Source organism: Neomonachus schauinslandi, chromosome 12, assembly GCF_002201575.2.
Source record: "Neomonachus schauinslandi chromosome 12, ASM220157v2, whole genome shotgun sequence".
Classification (NCBI taxonomy): Eukaryota; Metazoa; Chordata; class Mammalia; order Carnivora; family Phocidae; genus Neomonachus; species Neomonachus schauinslandi.
The window spans coordinates 78,910,388-78,930,901 of NC_058414.1; the positions used below are offsets into that span (position 1 = coordinate 78,910,388).

The 20,514-nt window shown below is 40.8% G+C and overlaps 1 protein-coding gene across 1 annotated transcript; it reads right to left on the reverse strand.

The window, feature by feature from the left end:
• Positions 1-18,770: 18,770 nt before the first annotated feature.
• Positions 18,771-20,280, reverse strand: TMEM229A (transmembrane protein 229A). The gene has a single exon (XM_021699355.1). It carries the CDS (start codon positions 19,918-19,920, stop codon positions 18,796-18,798), a length of 1,125 nt encoding a protein of 374 aa, XP_021555030.1. The 5' UTR covers positions 19,921-20,280; the 3' UTR covers positions 18,771-18,795.
• Between the last annotated feature and the right edge of the window lie 234 nt (positions 20,281-20,514).

Consider the following 20,514-nt stretch of genomic DNA (forward strand, 5'->3'; position numbering starts at 1 on the left):
CAGTTATAGGCCGTAGTGAGGGAGGAAGGGAGGATGGGAAGGCATGGAATTTTCCCTTTTTTGGTGACCTTAGGAACTGTGCCTGGTTGTAATTAGTCAGTTAGGGCCTATGGCTATTTTGAGGTGGGTCGATTAATGAGCCTGTTTGCTTGAAGCTCAGTAGTTGCTGTGGGCCCTTTTACCTTACTCAGATTGTCCTTCAAGTTGGTTGCCTAAAAGCGGCCTCTACATTATCCATTTGCCAAAGTAATGGCGTGTAACCAAATACCCCAAAACTCAGTGCCTCAAGAAGCAATCATGTATTATTTCTCATGTGTCTGAGAAATAAGTTGGCTGGGCTTGGCTGGGCTTGGCTGGAGCAGCTCATGAGAGGCAGATGGGCTCCATTTACCTACAAGCTGGCCCAGGCGTGTTCTCATCAGACAGCAAAAGTGCAGGAAAACAAACTCAACTGTGTAAGTGCTTTCTGGCCTCTGATTATCATATCCTCCTAATCTCCCATGGATCAAAGCAAGTCACACGGCCAAGCCCAAAGTCAAGGGTTAGAAAAGTTCAGTACACCCATGGGTGTGGGGTGGGGGACAGCAAATATTAGTTAACAATAGTTGTATCTACCACCTTGGCTAACTAGTAATATATGTAAATGACAAGAAACTCTTATCAAAATATCTAACGATTGGGGTGCCTATGTGGCACGGTCAGTTGGGCATCAGACTCTTGGCTTCGGCTCAGGTTGTGATCTCATGGGTCTTGAGATCAAGCTCCGCGTGGGGCTCTGCCCTCAGTGGGGAGTCTGCTTGAGTTACTCTCTCTCCCTCTCCCTCTGCTTCTTCCCACTCCCGCCTTCTGTCTAAAATAAATAAATAAATCTTTAAAAAAAATCTAATGATTAAAATACATAAGTCAGTTACCTTGAGATGTCTCAATTAGTTGTTTTTTTGCTAGACTCAAGCAATTTCCTTAGTTTTTACCATGAATTCTTACAGAAAATATATATGCATCAAATCATATTGCAATGCAGTATTAAATGTATCAAAACACTTCAATCTGATTTTGTTTATTTGCTTTCTTGTTCTCTTTTGTAGTTTTTAAATGTTATGCCATATAAATGCACATACCCATTTGAAAATAAAATGTTATAAACAATGAAATTGAACTTACTTGAACTTTAAAGTAGAACGTTAAAGTGTCTTGCTCTTAGACTACATTAATATTTGAATGACAAAAATACACAAATCAATTTTATTCTAATTAATATTCCTAGAGTTAAACCATATCCATACTCTACAAATTTATAACACCATATTTTTAAAATATGCTACTATAATGTGCTAATGTAACCATTCCTTATGAGTCACTGAATGATAAATTCAGTGCCATTCAAAAAGAAAGCAAGGACATTTTAAAAGACGAAAGACTTGCAAATTTCTGTTTGAAAATGCTAAGCAAATTACCTTAAGATATGCTTGTCTATTAAAAAATGTAAAAGAGTTCAACTGTATAAATCACTTAATATACCATGCAAAGTAATCAAAAGAGCCCCCAGAGTAATACAAGACAGTTATTAATATATATGTATTATGCTTATATTTATCATTTATTAGGTAATATTATAATAATGTTACTTTTCTATGATGCTGGATTTGTTTTAATGTGGATATCTTTCAACTCTGAGAGAAGATAAGAAAGACAAATAGGAAAACAAAGTGTTTTTATACAACGATAAATCCAGTCAGAGATATTCTACTACTAAATCCTTCTTTCTTATTTGTACAGCTATAGCCTACAGCTAAATGGATTTTTCACTTTTTGTTTAGATAATGTAGAAATAGGTCAGGTACCAGGACTTTCCCTTGTTAGAACTCCCATGTAGGTCAGTAAATTATAGAATGGGTTGGTCTGTAAATAGGCTCAGAGTCAGATCATACACATACTTTCTGGGGTAGAAAAAGAGGGACCCATTGAAGGATTCATAGCCATTAGACCTGGGGCTTCACCCAGAATATCTGTGCCCTCCTGGAGAAGTGTCCTTAACATAGTTCTGCTCATACTGCTTTCTTGCAAGCTGTAATTAGGAGAGCTGTCTTACCTCTCCTGCTGAAAATACATACTCTAAAACCCAGCCTGCAACAGCCTTAGGGAGGATAATAGAGGATGGGGAGCAAACAGTGTACCTTGGTCGGAAGTGCTGCTTTGGCTTATTTGCTGACCCCAGGTCCTGGAACTTGCTAGCACCAGTCTTTCAATTCTGTTATTTCTTCCTGGGAACAGACTGAAATTGCCCAGACCTGCATTGTGTTGAGATTATGCAGAAAGCCATTTAATTTACAATTGTCAGTAGTTGCTTTGTGCCTCTCAATTGGTGTGAAAATATTAGGATTGTTGTGCTAATTAAAGTGTTTTTTGACAGCTGCACTTTCTGGGGAGTGGGCCAAGGAAAGACTCCTGGGCATGCCAGTGCCCCTCCAGGGAGCAGGTCTGTGACCTCAGGTGGCCCAAGATGAGTCCATTCACTGATACTTTGAGATGCTTCAACTTCACCACACCCTGAACCACTACCTTACAAGGTTGTTAGGCACCTTTGGCCTTTAAATATCACACCATATATATATAAAGCACTTTAAAAGGGGAAGCAAGCCAGCATCAGGCAAAATGAATGTGTATTAAAATTAAAACAAGAAAAAGAAATTATGCAAACTACCTGTATTACATAGAAGATATTAAAGGCACGGGGAGTTGTTAACATGTGGTAATTCTGTCAGTCTTGACACTACTACATTTTAAGACAAAAATATAAAGAAAGTCATGGGGAAAAGAAGTACAGCATGGTGACTATAGTAATAACACTGCATTGCACTCTTGTTAAGTTGCTAAAAGACTAAATCTTAAAAGTCCTTACGACAGGATGAAACTATGTATGAAGACAGATGTTAACCAGACTTACCGTGGTGATCACTTTGCAATATAAACAAATATTGAATCATTATGTTGTACACTAATATAATGTTGTATGGCAAAGAAAGAAAGAACGAAACAAAGAACGAAAGAAAGAAAGAAAGAAAGAAAGAGAGAGAGACGGAGGAGAATGAGGATGACATGGTGTTTCATCTGGCACATGCTTATGACTAAAAATTTTGGCATCCCAGCCCCTCCAATCCCTTTTTTTCTGCACCCAGTAAGTCTCCAGAACCTACTTTCCAAATAACTTTGTCCTGTCCATTCTGCCACAGCCTTACTCAGACCTTCAGCATTTACCTGGATTATTGCAGCAACCTCCTGGTTTCTCTGTCATTTACTATTCCCTCCCTGCTGATCAAACTAATCCTTCTAAAATCCATATCTGCTTACAGACAGTTCACTCTCCTGTTTCAATTAATGCTCAATATCCATAGGATAAATCCCATCTTGGCATAGAATACACATCTCTAAATAGCCTGTCCCCTTTTCCAGTCCCAACCTGCAGCTACTCCTACCATGATCCCCTGCCTCTCCATCTCTGACCAGAGTGTCTAGGCTCTCCATCCCCCACCCCAGTTAAGTGACCCACATGCTTGATTAAGGACAGAATTTATTTGGGAAGGATGCAGCTATTTCCTTGTGGTTACACTAAAAGAGTACTTAATACCTACTCTCATCAACGAACTTGGAAGTACAGCGTAATTCCAATCAGACTTTAAAGTCTTATAAGTATGGAATTTTGAGATTAAAAAAAAATGTATCATTTATGCAGGTTTTTTTTTTTTTAAACCTGACCCCAGTAGGTAAAAATGTACTTAAAAGTATCTATTAAGAAGTGCCTCCTGCTTTTGGAATTAATTTAGATGTAGCCTATGGGGGGAGGGGGGATGGGGAGGAAGGAGGAAAGTGGTATTTCATACACAATAGAGAAAACACACAGCAAAGGCTAACACCTTGGTTAGTGTGGTTTACGGAATAATTTTTCATCCCTGATAAATCATAGCTAAATCTTCCTCTCTAATTTGAAGCCAGTTTTTAAAAGGAAGTGAACTGAAGCGTTAGTTTACACATTTACATAGTCAATTTAAAATTTACCTATTCATGGGCGCCTGGGTGGCTCAGTCATTGTCAGCTCAGGTCATGATCCCAGAACCCTGGGATGGAGCCCTGGGGAGCCCTGCACCCAGCTCCCTGCTCAGTGGGAAGCCTGCTTCTCCGTCTCCCACTCCCCCTGCTTGTGTTCCCTCTCTCACTGTGTCTCTCTCTGTCAAATAAATAAATAAAATCTTTAAAAAATTTAAATTAAAAGAATAAAATTTACCTATTCAATCTTCCTGTGAAAATTTTATATCACCATTTATTTGGTCAATAAAGAAAAAATTCAAGGTAGACTGAACACAAAAAGATAAGATTAATTTAAACCTGAATTTATCCTGTGGGACTGATCTCACAAGGAGAGGGTCATTCATTAATCGAATAGTAACTGAACACAGTGGGGCCCAAGTGTTTGGTACCATATCTAGCTGAGTGAATTCCACAGACAGGGACTACCAGAGAGGAAGGGGTGGGGAGAATAGATGACCAACAGTGGAGGAAAGCCTCTAAAAAAAGAAAGAGATTGGGGCGCCTGGGTGGCTCAGTTGGTTAGGCGACTGCCTTCGGCTCAGGTCATGATCCTGGAGTCCCAGGATCGAGTCCCGCATCGGGCTCCCTGCTCAGCAGGGAGTCTGCTTCTCCCTCTGACCCTCCCCCCTCACATGCTCTCTCTATCTCATTCTCTCTCTCAAATAAATAAATAAAATTAAAAAAAAAAAGAAAAGAAAAAAAAGAAAGAGATTAACAGATCATGGGACTCTTAAAAAGCACCATCCGTGCAGAGAAGGACATCCTAGAATAATGATGGGCTTTCTTTCTACCTTCTCTTCCACTCCTGTGCCACATACCCAATGATAAGTGAAATTTGCACTTAGACTTATTTCCTTCTAATACACAAAATCTTATATTTGAATTTCAAAATGTTGATCTCCTAAGAGCTTTACTATAAGTTGATACAGAGGATTTTGCTTTAATTTCAAGCTTATACATTTTATTTTTTTCATTCCTTTATTCTCTATTTTCCTAATTTCCTCCCAGTTTCATAAGGAGCATAAGCAATGCAGTGGTGTGAAGAAGAGCTTCTATAGCACTCAGGTAAGGTCAGACATAAAGATGTATCTCCATCTGAAACCACCGTATGTTTTGTTTGGAAAGTTTTGTTTAGATGAAGCCACAATTCGAAATACCAAGCTCTTCCACAAAATGGTATATGAAAGCTGAAAACTGCCCAAATGTGTTTCTGGCATTTACATGAAAGATACTTACATAATTTTCCATGAAAGAGAAAAAAAATTATCACAGATATTAAATAATGAATAAACAAAAACAGGGATGAAACCTTGTTTTTATAGCTCTACACATATATAAAACTGAGGGGCGCCAGGGTGGCTCCATCGTTAAGCATCTGCCTTTGGCTCAGGTCATGATCCCAGGGTCCTGGGATCGAGCCCCGGCATTGGGCTCCCTGCTCTGCAGGAGGCCTGCTTCTCCCTTTCCCACTCCCCCTGCTTTTGTTCCCTCTCTCACTGTGTCTCTCTTTGTCAAATAAATAAAATCTTTAAAAAAAACAAAGAAACAAACAAACAAAAAAACAAATATAAAACTGAAACGCATCTATACATTAATATAAAGCAAATTATAAAGCAATAACATTAAAATAAACTTAATTTAAAGTGATGGATGATGTTGCTTTGCTGAAAGTCAACTGCAGGTATTAGGTATACAATAGGAAGATGTAGCTTCTGTTATTGTCCTCTAAGACTAGTTTAGACATTGAACTGTACAGAAATCCAGGTAGGGAGATAAAGTATGAGACTGTTAACAGTAGATTTCTCTTTGCTCTGGAGGCTGAGGGAATGGAAAGAAATTAATATAAACGATAATGTCAGAGGAAATTCTGGGTTCCTGACTGCATATAAGGTATGCAAAAAGGAGGTTTCCAAACTACTCTTAAATTTTGAGAAACTTTTTTAATACATTTAAATCCTCTGCGAAGGAGTGCTTTTGTTATAGAGTAACCAACAGTAAGAAGATCAGAGTGAGTCATGGCATAGGCTGAATGTTAGTTGATACATTTAGGGCAACGTTTTCCCAAGTGTATTTTGTGAGAGGCCAAAACACAAAGCAAAACAAATGTTCTATCGGATCATACTGGTGAAGAGTAAAGTTGACTATCAAATTATTTATCAACGTTTATCTGGTTTAGTGAATGGGCCTATTCAAGAAAGTTCGGTATTGGAGAAGAAAGTGTTTTTGTAAAGGCCATTTGGAATAGCTAACTTCAACCACTGACCTTTTCATTCTGAAAAGTTTCCAATGACCTCCTTAAATCATTTGGGGGCAGCAAGTGGAGGCTTGACAGAATTCCTACCATTAAATTAAAACATATTACCCCCCAAATGTGATTTGTATGGTGAATTTTAAAATCTGGAATTTATTTATCCTCCAAGATTTCACCTAGCTGCCTCAACAAAAAGTTTTCACTCAAGACTATTTCTAGTGTTTTGGGAAAGCTAATGACTTCTAACACCAGGGGTGACTCAAGGGATATGTCCCTTTACTGTACTATGTTTTAATTGAAAAAGGAATACACCGAACATTTAAACTGCAAACAGTTTGGGCGCCTGGGTGGCTCAGTTGGTTAAGCGACTGCCTTCGGCTCAGGTCATGGTCCTGGAGTCCCAGGATCGAGTCCCGCATCGGGCTCCCTGCTCAGCAGGGAGTCTGCTTCTCCCTCTGACCCTCCCCCCCCTCATGTGCTCTCTCTCAAATAAATAAATAAATAAAATCTTTTTAAAAAAAAAAATAAAATAAACTGCAAACAGTTTCCTAGGAGACCACCTTTCCTTCTGATATTGTGTCTAAATTACCTGATTTGCATGCAGCTTCCAAAGTAATATACAATTTTCTGGATTAAAAAAAAAAACTCTTTCCTTTGGCTAAGAAAATGGAATGCTTTGTTATTTATGTTTTCCATCTTATGCCATCAAAAGCAAAGCAACACATTGGCAAGCATATCTAGAGTTATTTATAGATCATCTAGAAAAAATATGAGGAATTCATGTTTCTGAAATGGAAATAAACTCCCGATAAACTTAATGGAAATGTGATTACCCAGTAAAAGTTATAATACATTGAAAATTGATTTTGTATTCTTGCATACCACTGGCCAACTATTTTAAACCTTAATCCCCAAATATATTGTATGAAATTAAGTGAATTGGCTCTGAGTATAGTTGCCCTTTAAAGCCTCTGTGTCAGCTTGGGGGAGTCTTGGAGACACAGTGTCTGTGATCAGTGTTTCCAGAGAGCTAATTTTCTGGGTAACAAATAGACTCTGGAGGAAAAAAAATGGGGAGAGGCTCACTTAGAAATCTGTGTATAAATACTAAGAAAGGTTAAAATTAGGCATGGACAAAATAGAACTTATCTCTAGAGAGAATAAAAACCAATGATTGGTTTATGTAACTAGAGAGGGATAAAACTAACAGGATGCTCCTTCTTTTTTAGAGTCTTTCCCCCTAGACTAATAATACTGCCCTGGACTTCCTGAGAGACTGATACATTGCCTAAAAAGAATACTGAAATGGAGTCTCATTCCTATCCCTTACTAGCTGTGTGGCAGATAGGTTTCAGTGACTTCATCTATGAGTTGTAAATTAATAATAATAACAAATAGTAACAACCACCACCATACAAGGTCATTGTGAGAATTAAGAGAAAATATATGCTATGGACTGAATTTTATCCCCCCCCTTCCATTAATATGTTGAAGCCCTAACTGCCAATGCAACTGTATCTGGAGATGGGGCCTTTATGGTGGTAATTAAGTTTAACTGTGGTCATAAGGATAGGACCCTGAACTTGGTAAGATCAGTGTCTTTATAAGACGAGATACCAGAGATCTTGTTCTCTCTCGGCCATGTGAGGACACAGTAAGAAGGCAGCCATCTGCAAGCCAGGAAGAGAGCTCTCACTAGAAACAGATCCTGCCGGACCTTGATCTTGGACTTCTAGCCTCCAGAACAGAGAAAATAAATTTCTGTTGCTTAAGCCACCCAGTCTGTGGTATTTTGTTATGGCAGCCTCAGCTGACTAATACAGTAAGGTAGGGTATCAAGGGTAGGGTCCCTGTCAGACTTGCTCATTTTTTTTTAAAGATTTTTTATCCATTCATTTGAGAGAGAGAGAGAGAGCACGAGCAGGGGGGATGGTCAGAGGGAGAGGGAGACATAGACTCCCTGCTGAGCAGGGAGCACCACGTGGGGCTCAATGCTAGGACCCCGGGATCATGACCTGAGCCAAAGGCAGATGCTTAATTGACTGAGCCACCCAGGCGCCCCGAGATTTGCTCATTTTTTAATCCCAGAGCATTCTCAGTGCCTGTTACATAGCAGATGCTCAAGAAATTTTTACTGAATGAATGAATGAACCCATAATTGAATCAAAAATACAAAAGTTAGTCAGCAGATACGCATCTGAATTCTCCTTGAGTAGAACCGGTTTCAGATGCTTTCTCTGGGTTCTTTATTAGATTGCATAAATTGGGCAGCATGGACATTCAGTGTAGTGCCAATCCCAGGTTCTTTCTCCCTCTGTCCCTTTTCCTTTTTCCTCCACTTGACTATGTAGGTGTTTAGAGAATACAGCTTGGGATCCAGACCGCCTAGGTCCAAGTCCTGGCTCTACCGCTCGTGGCCTCAGGAAAGACGGTTAACTCCCCCATGTGCCGGTAACAGCATATGTAAAAATGGAGATAATTATAGTACCTATGATTAAGTTGCTGTGGGAATTAACTCATACATGTCATGCTTTGAAAACAGTGAGCTCTCATCAAGGTTAGTAGTTATCAATTATTCCTACTTATGCTTTAACCAGAGACCTTTTATCCCCTTCCTCTTTTGTACCTTCAACCTCTGTACTGGTTCCTTCCCAGCAACATTACATATGCACAAATCTCCCAATTTAGAAGATAAAAAATTCTTCCTTGACTCCTTACCCCTCTTTGCCTACAGGCCGGTCCTTTCCCTCTACTTTACAGCCACTTTTTTAAAAAGATTTATTTATTTATTTGAGGGAGAGAGAGAGAGAGAGACAGTGTATGAGGGGGAAGGGGAGAAGGGCAGAGGGCAAGGGAGAGGGGTAGCAGACTCCCTGCTGAGTGCAGAGCCTCACGTGGGGCTTGATCTCCTGACCCTCCCCTACCAGGAGATCATGACCGGAGCCAGAACCAGGAGCCAGAGGCTTAACTGACTGAGCCACCCAGGTGCCCCTACAGCCACTTTTCAGACAAGGCACATAGCCGCTGTCCTCATTTCTCCAAGTTGCACCCCTCAGTATATTGCAGTTTCACATCCTCAGATTCCCTGCCTATGCTCCCTCTTCCTGAATATCTTGGAATACAATGGTCGTTGATTCTGTTCTTAATTTGCTTTAATTTCAAGCGGAATTTGATGATACTGAAAACATCCTCCTTCTCTCTCCTGTTGTCGGTCAAACCACATTCTCCGGATTACCGGCCTATCTGACCATTTATCCCTGCATCTCTTGCAGGCTTTCTCTTATCACTAGCTGTGGGAGATCCTCAAGGCTCGGAGTCTATAGTCACCTCTCAGCCAATTGCATCTGCGTCTCTCCCTCTATTTGCACAACCATCTTATCACCACACACCGTCTGCTGGGCCTTTTTAATGTCTCTCAGATCTATGTATGTTAGTCCATCTCCACCATCAATCCTGGCCCAGCCCACCATCCATCTCTCACTTTTTAAAAAAATTTTTATTTTTTTAATTTGAGACATAGAGAGCGACACAAGTGGGGAGGAAGGTCAGAGAGAGAGGGACAAGCAGACTCTCTGCTGAGCAGGGAGCCTGATGTGGGCCTCGATCCCAGGATGCCGAAATCATGACCCAAGATGAAGGCAGATGCATAACCGCCTGAGCCACCCAGGCACCCCATCACTTTTTTTTTTAAGATCTTATTTATTTATTTGTCAGAGAGAGAGAGAGAGAGAGAGAGAGCACACAAGCAGGGGAAGTGGCAGGCAGAGGGAGAGGGAGAAGCAGGCTCCCCGCAGAGCAAGGAACCCAATGTGGGACTCGATCTCAGGAACCTGGAATCATGACCTGAGCTGAAGGCAGATGCTTAACTAAATGAGCCACCCAGGCGTCCCAAGCTTAATATTTAAATCAATAGATGAGGTAAAGTGGATTGTCCTTCCTAATTTGGGTGGGCCTCATCCAATCAACTGAAGGCCTGAACAGAACAAAAAGACTGACCTTCTCTGAATAAGAGGAAATTCTTCCTGCCTCACTGCCTTCTAGCTGGGGCATTTGTATTTTCCTGTCTTCAGACTCCAATGAAGCATCAGTTCTTCCTGGGTCTTGAGACTGCCAGTCTTGAACTGAAACTACACTACTGGTTCTCACGGTTCTCAGGCCTTTGGGCTCAGACTAGAACCTGCGCCATTGGCTCTCCTGGGTCTAGCTTGTAGACTCACCCTGCAGGTCTCAGGACTTGTCAGCGTCCATTACTTGTGTGAGCCAATTCCTTATAATAAACCTCTCTCTCTCTGTATATCTCTATCTATTTCTATATCTATCTATCACTACATTTGTCTACCTATAGATACAGGTCTCCTATTGGTTCTGTTTCTCTGAAGAACCCTAACTAATACAATCTGCCAATAATATTTGGAGTTGAAATATAGCAAGAAGTGATCAGATACATAGATAACAAAACATAAATGTTTACCACCTGCCACTAGTAGCAATTTTCTAAATATAACTAATTTTGAATTTTATTTTTATTTTCTATTCAAAATTTGCCAAAATCCAGAAGGTCATCAGCAAAAAACAATGAAAATCAAGAGGCATCAACAAGCTGCAAACTAAGCAAGTCGGTCTTCAGGGAAGTGTCATGTAGTAATACATATATTGCCAACTAGTTCATGTGCATATCAATTTTTTAAAATTCATATTTCAAAGGGTACTTGGGTTCTCTGAATAGCCTACAAATTTTAAAAATCTATAATGCAGTTAAAGTCTTACAGAGAACCACCTGAGTTCTGCACATGACAAAAGAAGTTGCTGAATAGAAGAGGGAAGAAGAGGAGAGATTAATCAACTCCCACCTTTTTTTCTAAGCACATGGTGAGTCTGCTTAAGACTCTCTCTACCCCTCCCTTTGCCCCTCCCCCATCCCCCAAGCTCTCGCTCTCTCAAGTAAATAAACAAAAATTTAAAAACAAAAAAAAGAAACAATGAGCTGCTAAAAAACCTAACGGTGTTTAATGTTGTTCCCATTTGCAGAAATAAAGTGCCCTGGTCAAAGTAGGTATAATTTTCCAGTTGTATACTTTATTATCTATTGCAGAAAGATCTGGGATATTTCGCCTGGAGTAAAACAATTAAGACACACTTGGAAACTTTCTTCAAATCTTTGGTCCTCTTTCTATGGGTGAAAACTTGGGAAAATGTGTGAAAATTACAGATGTGTCTTATTGTTAAGAACTTTCTAGCAACTAAAACAATAGAACAAAGAAATGGGTTGGTGAGGGAGAGCTGAGTAAGTACCATAATCTCTCTTACTGGATGTGATCAAGAAGAGAGTGGAAGAACACCTGTAAAAGATGATCTAGGAGGAATTATTCTGTTGTCTGGGAGTTGAATTAGATGAACTTTAGTTCTCTCCTCAAGTTCTAAAGTTCCATGATTTTATTTATTCTTATTTTTTTAAGATTTTCATTTTTTTTTAAGTAATCTCTACACCCAACATGGGGCTCCAACTTAAACCCCAAGATCAAGAGTCTCACGCTCTACTGGCGCCCCTGAAATACCATGATTTTAGATTTTAGTAAGCTGCGGACTGCTTACCTGTGTATTTGGTAGACACTTCAAAGGCACATTATTAAAACTTTTATAGCATGTCCAATAACATAATTACACCCACAAAAAAATAACTCAAAAATTTTGTTGAATAAATATTAACATAATAAAGTATACATTTTGGTACCCCCACCAAACCTAGAGTGTATAGTATTTCAAGAACTTAACATTTTCTTTGCAATTCAAATCTTACATGATATAAAGGCTTGGGATAACATTCATAATCTGAATTATTTTAGCCATAGAAAAATAATCCATGGGTTCTCTAAAGCTACTGAATACTATCCCTTCCACCATATTTTCTATTTCTGCCTTTATTATTCTTTTGTTTCTGTTTTGTTTGTTGAAAATTTCATCATTAAAAGTAAGAACAATGATAAATTTTGTTAAATGCTTGCTTTTAAGTACTTGGGATCTAAGTACTTGCTCTGATGTACTCCAGGGAACTCTTTTATTTATTTTATCTTCCTGTCCATTCATTGTTTCTAATAAAAGGTTAAGGCTAAAATAGTTCTCCTTCGGAAATGTACAAGAGCATATTTAATTTCGCTTTCGTTCCTAAAAGTGATTGGGTCGTCAAAATGATATGATGTAAACTTTCTGCATATTCTTCTCAATACTATTTTTCTCCAACAACAACTACTTTTCAAATATTTAAAGTTCTGAATCTGAGATCCTGTGAGACTAGTTTTATTTTCATCCTGGATATTAATAATATGTTAATAAAATATCTCAGATATAATATAAATGTCTGTTGGAATCTCATCAAAAGTGGGGCTAGTTCTCTTTTTAATATATAATTCTTTTCTTTTTGATTGGGAGAGTTGATCCGCGGCATCTTTCATCCTTCCTGGCTAGCTACTTGCTTCTGTGACACCTGTGGCCTCTCAATTCCTTTTTTTTTTTTTTTTTAAGATTTTATTTATTTATTTGACAGAGAGAAAGAGAGAGAGAGAGACAGCACACAAGAGCAGGGGGAAGGGGAAGAGGGAGAGGGAGCAGCAGACTTCCTGCTGAGCCAGGAGCCCTATGTGGGGCCCTATCCCAGGACTGGGGATCATGACCTGAGCTGAAGGCAGCTGCTTAACAGACTGAGCCACCCAGGCGCCCTCAATTCCTTTCTTAATGCGGCTGTTTAGGTCTGCTAGAGGAAGCTACCAGATGACATTCTGTAGATGGACCTGAGCAGCAACCAAAGGCTCTTCCAGGGTCCAGCCACACTGAGACTCCAGCGATCCAAGCAGGGTCCCTACTATTTAACCCTCTACTCCTCTACTTACAGGCAATGTTTCTTTTTTCCTCTTTTTCTGAAGTAATGTCAATTACTCTCAAAGTTCTCAAAGGCCTGCTGCTTAGACTCAGTGAATAAAGCATCATTTGAAAAGATGCAAGACCAGGGGCACCTGGGTGGCTCAGTCAGTTAAATGTCTGCCGTCAACTCAGGTCACGATCCCAGGGTCCTGGGATGGAGCCCCGCATCGGGCTCCCTGCTCAGCGGGGAACCCGCTTCTCCCTCTCCCTCTCCCTGCCGCTCCCCATGCTTGTGCTCTTGAGCGCTCTGTGACAAAAAATAAACAAATCTTAAAAAAAAAAAGATGCAAGACTATATATATCATGATAAAAGAATGAAACCCTGATTTTTTTTTTAGTCACGGGAAAAGAGTGTCATAAAATTTTCATTGCAATACACAAGCAGGATGAATGATATATATTAGCTCCTGAAAGCTCTGAAAGCCTTCTTCCTTCACTGATAGACAGGAGGGTTTATCAGTTCAGCTGCTGACAGCTTTCCCCTCATTCAGTCTTTGCATGAGAAACATAATAATACTGCCTTGAATAGTCCAAGCTGAGTCGAGAAACCATCTGTTAGAGATGGTCTCAGAAATTCCTGCCTTGGATGGAAGGCTAAATGTTAACCTTCATGGTTTCTTTCAACCCTTGACTCTCCTTAATCATGGTAAAGATTTATTTTTTCCAAATGGGAAAAGTTGGTCCATGTGACATTTGGATTCTAATGGAATCATTAAAAGATGAAAATCAAGTCTTTCTGTATGCCAAAGTCCAGTCCCTCACTCCCACCCTCTCTTTCTAAGGGCTGCCTAAGAATTGACCATTTCTGCAAAGAGAATTTAAAAATTAAGGGAAAAAGTCTCTAAATTTAGATTCTCTTTATATTAAGAGAAAAAGTCTCTAGGGAAAAATTCTCTATAATTTACAATTGGTTGTTAGTGTCTGGACGTCACTGCTTATGTGATGGCTTCACGCCTCAATGTTAAACATCAGAATGAGGCCAATTCTAGTGAATAGAAGTCCACACAAACAATTGCTGTTTTTGTTGGTTCCTCTGGTACCAAGTCTAAGAATAGAAAGAAAGAAAAAAAACTGGCAACACAACAGAACCATCTTTTACTACTACCTTCTCCTTCAGCATAAACTGAGGCATGTGTTTGATGGAGGGAGGGGAAGAGTGTTTCTTTTATTTCCCTTAGTAAAGGAGCTTAGTTCCATTAAACAAAGTTGGAAAATATAATGGAGATAGTATATTTAAAATTAATTTAAAATGTAAAGTGTTTTTAATGCCTTTTAATATAAGCAAAAATTGATTTTATTAAAATGCTTTCAGGTATTAGAATACAATGATTTATTTATCACTCCAAGTCTGTAGCATGAGTATAACTTCCTTTCCAAGCATATTGATTTTTAAATGTATTTTGGAAGTGGAAAAAGAACCAAAACAGTCTACCAAAATTCTTCACCATCCCTCTTAAACAGAACCAAGTCCATTACGTCCGACAGAGTCTATTTAAAACAGTATAGAAAAATTATTTTTTCAAAAGGATAGGGTTAACCAATTAGAAACGTTTCTTAAACAACAAAGGACAAGGTCATACTTTTCTAAGCTGTGTTTTGCTGAGTTGAAATGTGAAATGGCAAATATTGATAAAATATTCAAAGTTAAGTACACTGAGTCATTGAAATTTATGAAATATTGAAATGGATTATCAACCTTATTGGAGTCTTTGCAGAACCTAAAAACTTTCATGTTCATTGTTGACATGAAAAACTTAAAAGGTCATATTTCTCTGTAGATTCAGTGCCCAGATAGAATGGATTTAAAATTTAAAGCACTTTTAAAAGAAAATTTCAGTGTTGTAGAAGTTAAACATGGAGCAAAACTCATACTTGTTACTTTTTTTCCATGTTTTCTGTTACAGATTTTCTTAGACTCTAAGGTGTCTAATCGAACTCAGAATAAATGTTGTTGCAAACAATTTATTTTTAATTTTTGGACTGTTTAGCTCTTACAATGATGCTCATTCCAACTGCTATGTTAAATATGTAGCAATAATTGTATGTATTTTTCCTAACTTGTGATATAGGGTGTCATACCTTTTGGTGTATTATTTTTATATCAAGATTGTCTAACTTCAAGTGAAGAACTCCATTTCAGAGAACTGCTTGAGTATAAAGACTATCATTTAAGGATTAGAACTAGGCTGATTTTCAGTTATGTATCCTGGTATTAGCTCCCTTCTTATTTTTCACGGAATAGAATATTTTTGTTACTAGTGCCTGGCTTTTATACATCTACCCTTGCATCTGTGACAATGAAAGGGAAGAGCAATACAAATTGTAAGGTGAAATCCAAAGAACACCCAAAATCATTGTGGTCAATGAACGGAGGCATGACAGTGTTGCTGTTAAGAAAAAAAAAAAAAAGAACAGACCCTGGAGTAGAGTGTACTAGGATTCAAGTCTAAATGATGTGGGAAACAAAGGCAGAAGAAAAATTATTAAATTTCCTTACTACCTATAGCCCAATGACAAGTCCTTGAAACAGGCAGAGTGACATTCCTCTAGGGACTCAGCTGCTTTGACTTAATACTTTGCTAAGGGAAAATGGTAACCTTAGCCCCACCCGCCAGATCCTGAAAGTCTATCTTAACATATAAAAATACCTTTAGAAATTTCCTTTATCTCTAAACCCCCCAAGATACGTGTTGGTTATCATCCCCCAAGCATATGGCCCACCGATATACATCTGAAGGGTCTCATGAGTAAGGTTTTATTAGACAGTAATAAATGACCTTTTCCCAACAATAGCTAGCCTCCTCAAGGTCCTGGAAACCTTGCTTCCAAAATTCCTTAGAGACTTAGGCTATCCCTAATCCCCTCCCACCTTGAAAGTATATAATGGGCCACTCCTCGGGACCCCAGTACAGCTCTTTCTGCCCACGGGTCCTGTCCCCAGGCTTTAAAAAAACCACTTTTTGCACCAGAGACATCTCAAGAATTCTTTCTTGGCCGAAGTATTCGAACCCTAACATCTACATCATAATATTCAATAGCTGTATGACTTGAGCTGTTACTTAACCTCTTCAGGCCTTAGTTTCTTTGTCTTCATCTGTAAAAGGAGGGTTGCTGGAGGTTTAAATAAATATGTGCATGTGTATCTGTATGTATGTGTATGTGTATATATATCTAATGTTACTTAAATATTAACTATTATTATATTGACTCATCACTTCTATATCTGAACTGCTAATGAGCTAACAAAATTGATTTGATGGCTCTTGCCCTGTTTTTTCTTTAGTTTGTTACAGCAAAATGTCACTTAAGAAATTGAATAAACATATATTGAGAAGCCCTGTAGCAAGGTGCTGAATTAATAGACAGGATAATCACTTCCTGAATACATATGAATGAAGTCTTTGTAGAACTAGCAGAGGGGCTGTTAATACTAAAACAGTGGCCTTGCAAGTTAGTATAACCTCCTATAAATCAAAACATTAATACCTGAGCTTCATAAGGACAGAGATTTTGTCTGTATTGGGTCATTGCTGTATTTGCAGAATTCAGGCAAATGCCTTGCAAAGAGTGGGTGCATAATAACTATTTCTTGAATTAACGGAATGAATGGAAATCTTGACCTTTTCTTTAAAATAGGATTAACATTAAAGCTAAACAAACAAACAAACAAAAACTAAGAGGCTTCCCCACTTTCTGATAGATTTCTGACCCTAAGAATGCTGGTGAGAAGGTAAACAGGGCTGAGGAGCAGCATGCGAAGGACATTAAGTGCAAATGTGTACATTTAGCAAGTATTTTAGAAGTCAAGGATTTGGTTCAGCATTCACAGCAATGTGTGGTGTGGAGTGGTGCCACACTTAACTCAGATTCTTGTGCATGTGTCACATTTGGATTACAAATATTTTATTCAGCATCTGACTAACTTTAGTGTCTATACTTATCCTTTTTCCTTGCCAGGGTTTTCAGAAAGGATTTCTGAAATCCTTTACCTATATATGACCAAGTGTCATAAAGTGACACTTTCTGCAAACACTTGGTTTACTTTTAATAGTTGCTACTCAGCGTTGACTAGCTAAAATAATCAGTTTGACATGATCCATTTCACTGGTGGGGTTGATTATATTGCATTACTTAAAATTTAGCTCACAACCTCAGATAGTGGATTAAAATAGCTTCTCAAAATTATTCCTGACAATTGTCTAGATATGTATTCGTTTTTACTGCCATAGCAAACATTTTTTGAAAACAGAAAGAAGTCCCCTTTCATAGCATAGATGAGCTAATAATTTGAAGCGGAAACTATTCATTTATACACACTGTAAGTTTTCGTAATTATCTTCGTAATGAAAACTGAGGAAGTATTAGTCATCCTTGGCTGAGCTATATTCAATTCTACTTGTCTTTTCTAAATATAATAAAACAACAACCAACCTTAAAGGACATTATTAATTGATTAGACAAGATTTCTTAAAATGGTTTTTATCATCTCATTTAACTTAAGAACTTCCAGACATTAATAATGAGTCACCAAAATGCTATCATTGATTTATAATGCACATTAGCACATCAGGTTTGGCCCAAGAACTCTGTGGGTCCAGAAGGAAAAAGAAAGATGTTTACAAGTGAGCTCTGGCAGAAATATACTGAAAACACTATCTGTATTCACGGTAAACAATTAGGCCTAATTCAAGTACAGTGAACATTCAGGTTCATTTTATTCCAAGGAACTGTTTCTATTCTTGAAGCTCCATGTAGAAAGAGTCCTTAGAGTTAGAACACTATTGAGGGTGGTATAATTCTGCTTGGCCTTTGGGCATATAAGGTAAACATTTTACAACAAAAATGTACAGCCATAGATAACACAGGATCTGATCAATGTTAACACACTTGGCGTTTAAGGCTAATCCACATTGGAAAAACAATCATTTCCAGGATGGAGATCAAATATCTTAACACAGTGTTACCTGTCTGAGTTGCTAGAAAAGATTTATTTAAAAATCGATCCACAGGATGTAGTTTCACATTTGTCAGTTTCTTTCCACTTGTGTGCTAGAAGGAGGCACTTTAAGAGTTATTAACGGTAGTAGGAGTACGAGACACTGAGTTTCAGCAGTGATTGGTATATATGGCAGGGAATTAAAACGAAATTGTATTTAAAAAAGTAAACAAATCATTCAATTAGAAAATTTCGCCAAATCTTGTGAAGATCAATAATTTCTGATTTGAATAACTTCCTTGCTTAAAAAAAGATTAGTAGTTATCACCCACCCATGCACAAATAAATGAAGGTACAATGGTTTTGCTGTCTGGGGTCGTAAGGGGTTTTAAATATTGACAAGTACTTTGAGTTAGGTTTTGAGTAATACTGCAAAATACTGTATTATGCATAGGTTCCAAAGTGTCAGAAAAACTAAAATGTCGAATAGAACATATTGGAAGAGTTTAGTAAAACGTATAAAAATTAAAAGGCTAAAAAACCCACTCTGTTTTAAACATGTAAAAATAAATCGAATTGGTTCTTGGGAATCGAGTGACTTTTTTTTTTTTTAGTTAGTTGGTATGTACTGCACCCGCCACAACGCGTTGGAAAGTAGGTCCTGGTACACACTAAGGAATATCCAGCCAGGTAAATACATCAGGGTGATGAGGCCCATGAAATTGAGCGGATAGTGAGAATAGTCCCAGGAACAAGCGCCGCACAGGCGGAGCCCCAGACCCCAGGACAACTCCCATACGTAGATGAAGATCACGTAGATGGGCAGCCGCTTCCAAGTGCTCCAGCCACGATTCCAGTGCAGGTGGAAGTAGAGCTTTTCCACCACGAAGCTGCAGCTGCCGTACATAAAGAAGGACCAGAGCGACGTGTGGCCGCTGGCTGGCCCATCTCTCTGCCCCAGAAAATTAAAGAAGAAAGTGAAGAAGATCTCATCCAAAAAGCCGTGCATTCCGAAGAAAAGAAAGCGGAGCAGGCCCGGCAGCCCCTGACTGGGGGCTCCCCCGACACCCCAGCCGCCTCGGGGTAGTCGCTGCCGGCCACCTGCAACCCCAGGGGCCCCGGCGCCCAGAGGGGCGGGGGGCGCGCCGGGCCCGTGCTGCGGCTGCTGAGGCTCTGGCTGCCGCCGGTACCGCAAGCGCAGGAAGCGCTTCAGGAACACATGGCAGTGGTAGAGCGCCAGCACATACTGCAGCGCTAGGTCCAGTGTCCCCGGCACCGCCGCGCCCCCCGGGCCGCTGCTCAAGGCGAGCAGCAGTGCCTGGCCGGCCAGGGTCTGCAGCGCCACGTGGGCCGAGGGGTAGAGGAGAAAATTGAAGACGAAGGCGCTGGGGCAGCGCCGCTGCTGCAGGTAGACCTTCTCCAGGGCGAAGTGGGTGAGGGAGTGCAGCAGGCAGCGGTAGGGCGAGGAGAAGCCCAGCATCCGGAGGTCCGGGCTGCTAGCGAAGCGCCGAGCCGAGGACACGAGCACGTCCAGGGTGATCCCGTGCATCCCGTAGAAGTAGAGGCGCATCCAGGCGGGCAGCGCATCCGGCCCGTCGGCCGGCGCTTCAGCAGTAGACAGCGGCTCCGGGCGGCTGGCCGCAGCCTCGCCTCCCCGCCCGCCGGGGCCCCCGGGACGCCGTGCGGCGCTGCTCCTTCGCGCGCGACCCTCGCCATCCGCATCGCTGCCAGCCATGGGCTCAGAGGCTGCCCGGGCACCCGAGCCCGCGCCGCCGCCGCCGGGTGCGTGGAGCTGCGGGGCCGAGGAGCTCCGTCCCGGCCGCGGCCGGGTGGCAGCCGGAGCTGGTTTGCCCGGGAGACGCGCGGGCCCCACCGCGCCCTGCCCTCCAGTCCTGGGTGAGATGCCGCCGGCCGGCGCCCGAGCTCACTCTGCGCGGCCTAACGGGCGCCGCGGCCCGGCGAGGGGCGGTGGTGCTGGGGCTGCCAGGAGAAGTGCGGAGGCTGCTGCAAACCCCATCTCCTCCGCTGCTCAGCCCCGCCGCCTGTGCTGCGGGCTCTAAAAGCGTAAAGCGAGCGGTGACGCCCCTTCCCCCGACCCTCCCCATGCCCTTCTCCGCCTTTCTCGGGCTCTCCCGCCTTCGGAGGGCGCCCTCCCCGCCCCACCCTCTGAGCCGAGTCCCGCCGGGGTCCGCCGGAGAGGGCCGGGCCCTGCTTCTCCGCCTCCTTCCCCTGCTCTGCACTCGGGTCCCGCGCGGTGCGGGAGGCGTTTGCAGGGGCGGAGGCAGGAGTGGAGAAACATCTAACAGGTGTGACTGAGAGCCGATGGGCA

What these genes read in the sequence shown, in the direction of transcription:
- TMEM229A (XM_021699355.1), bottom strand. Translation starts at nt 19,920, where the DNA reads ATGGCTGGCAGCGATGCGGATGGCGAGGGTCGCGCGCGAAGGAGCAGC.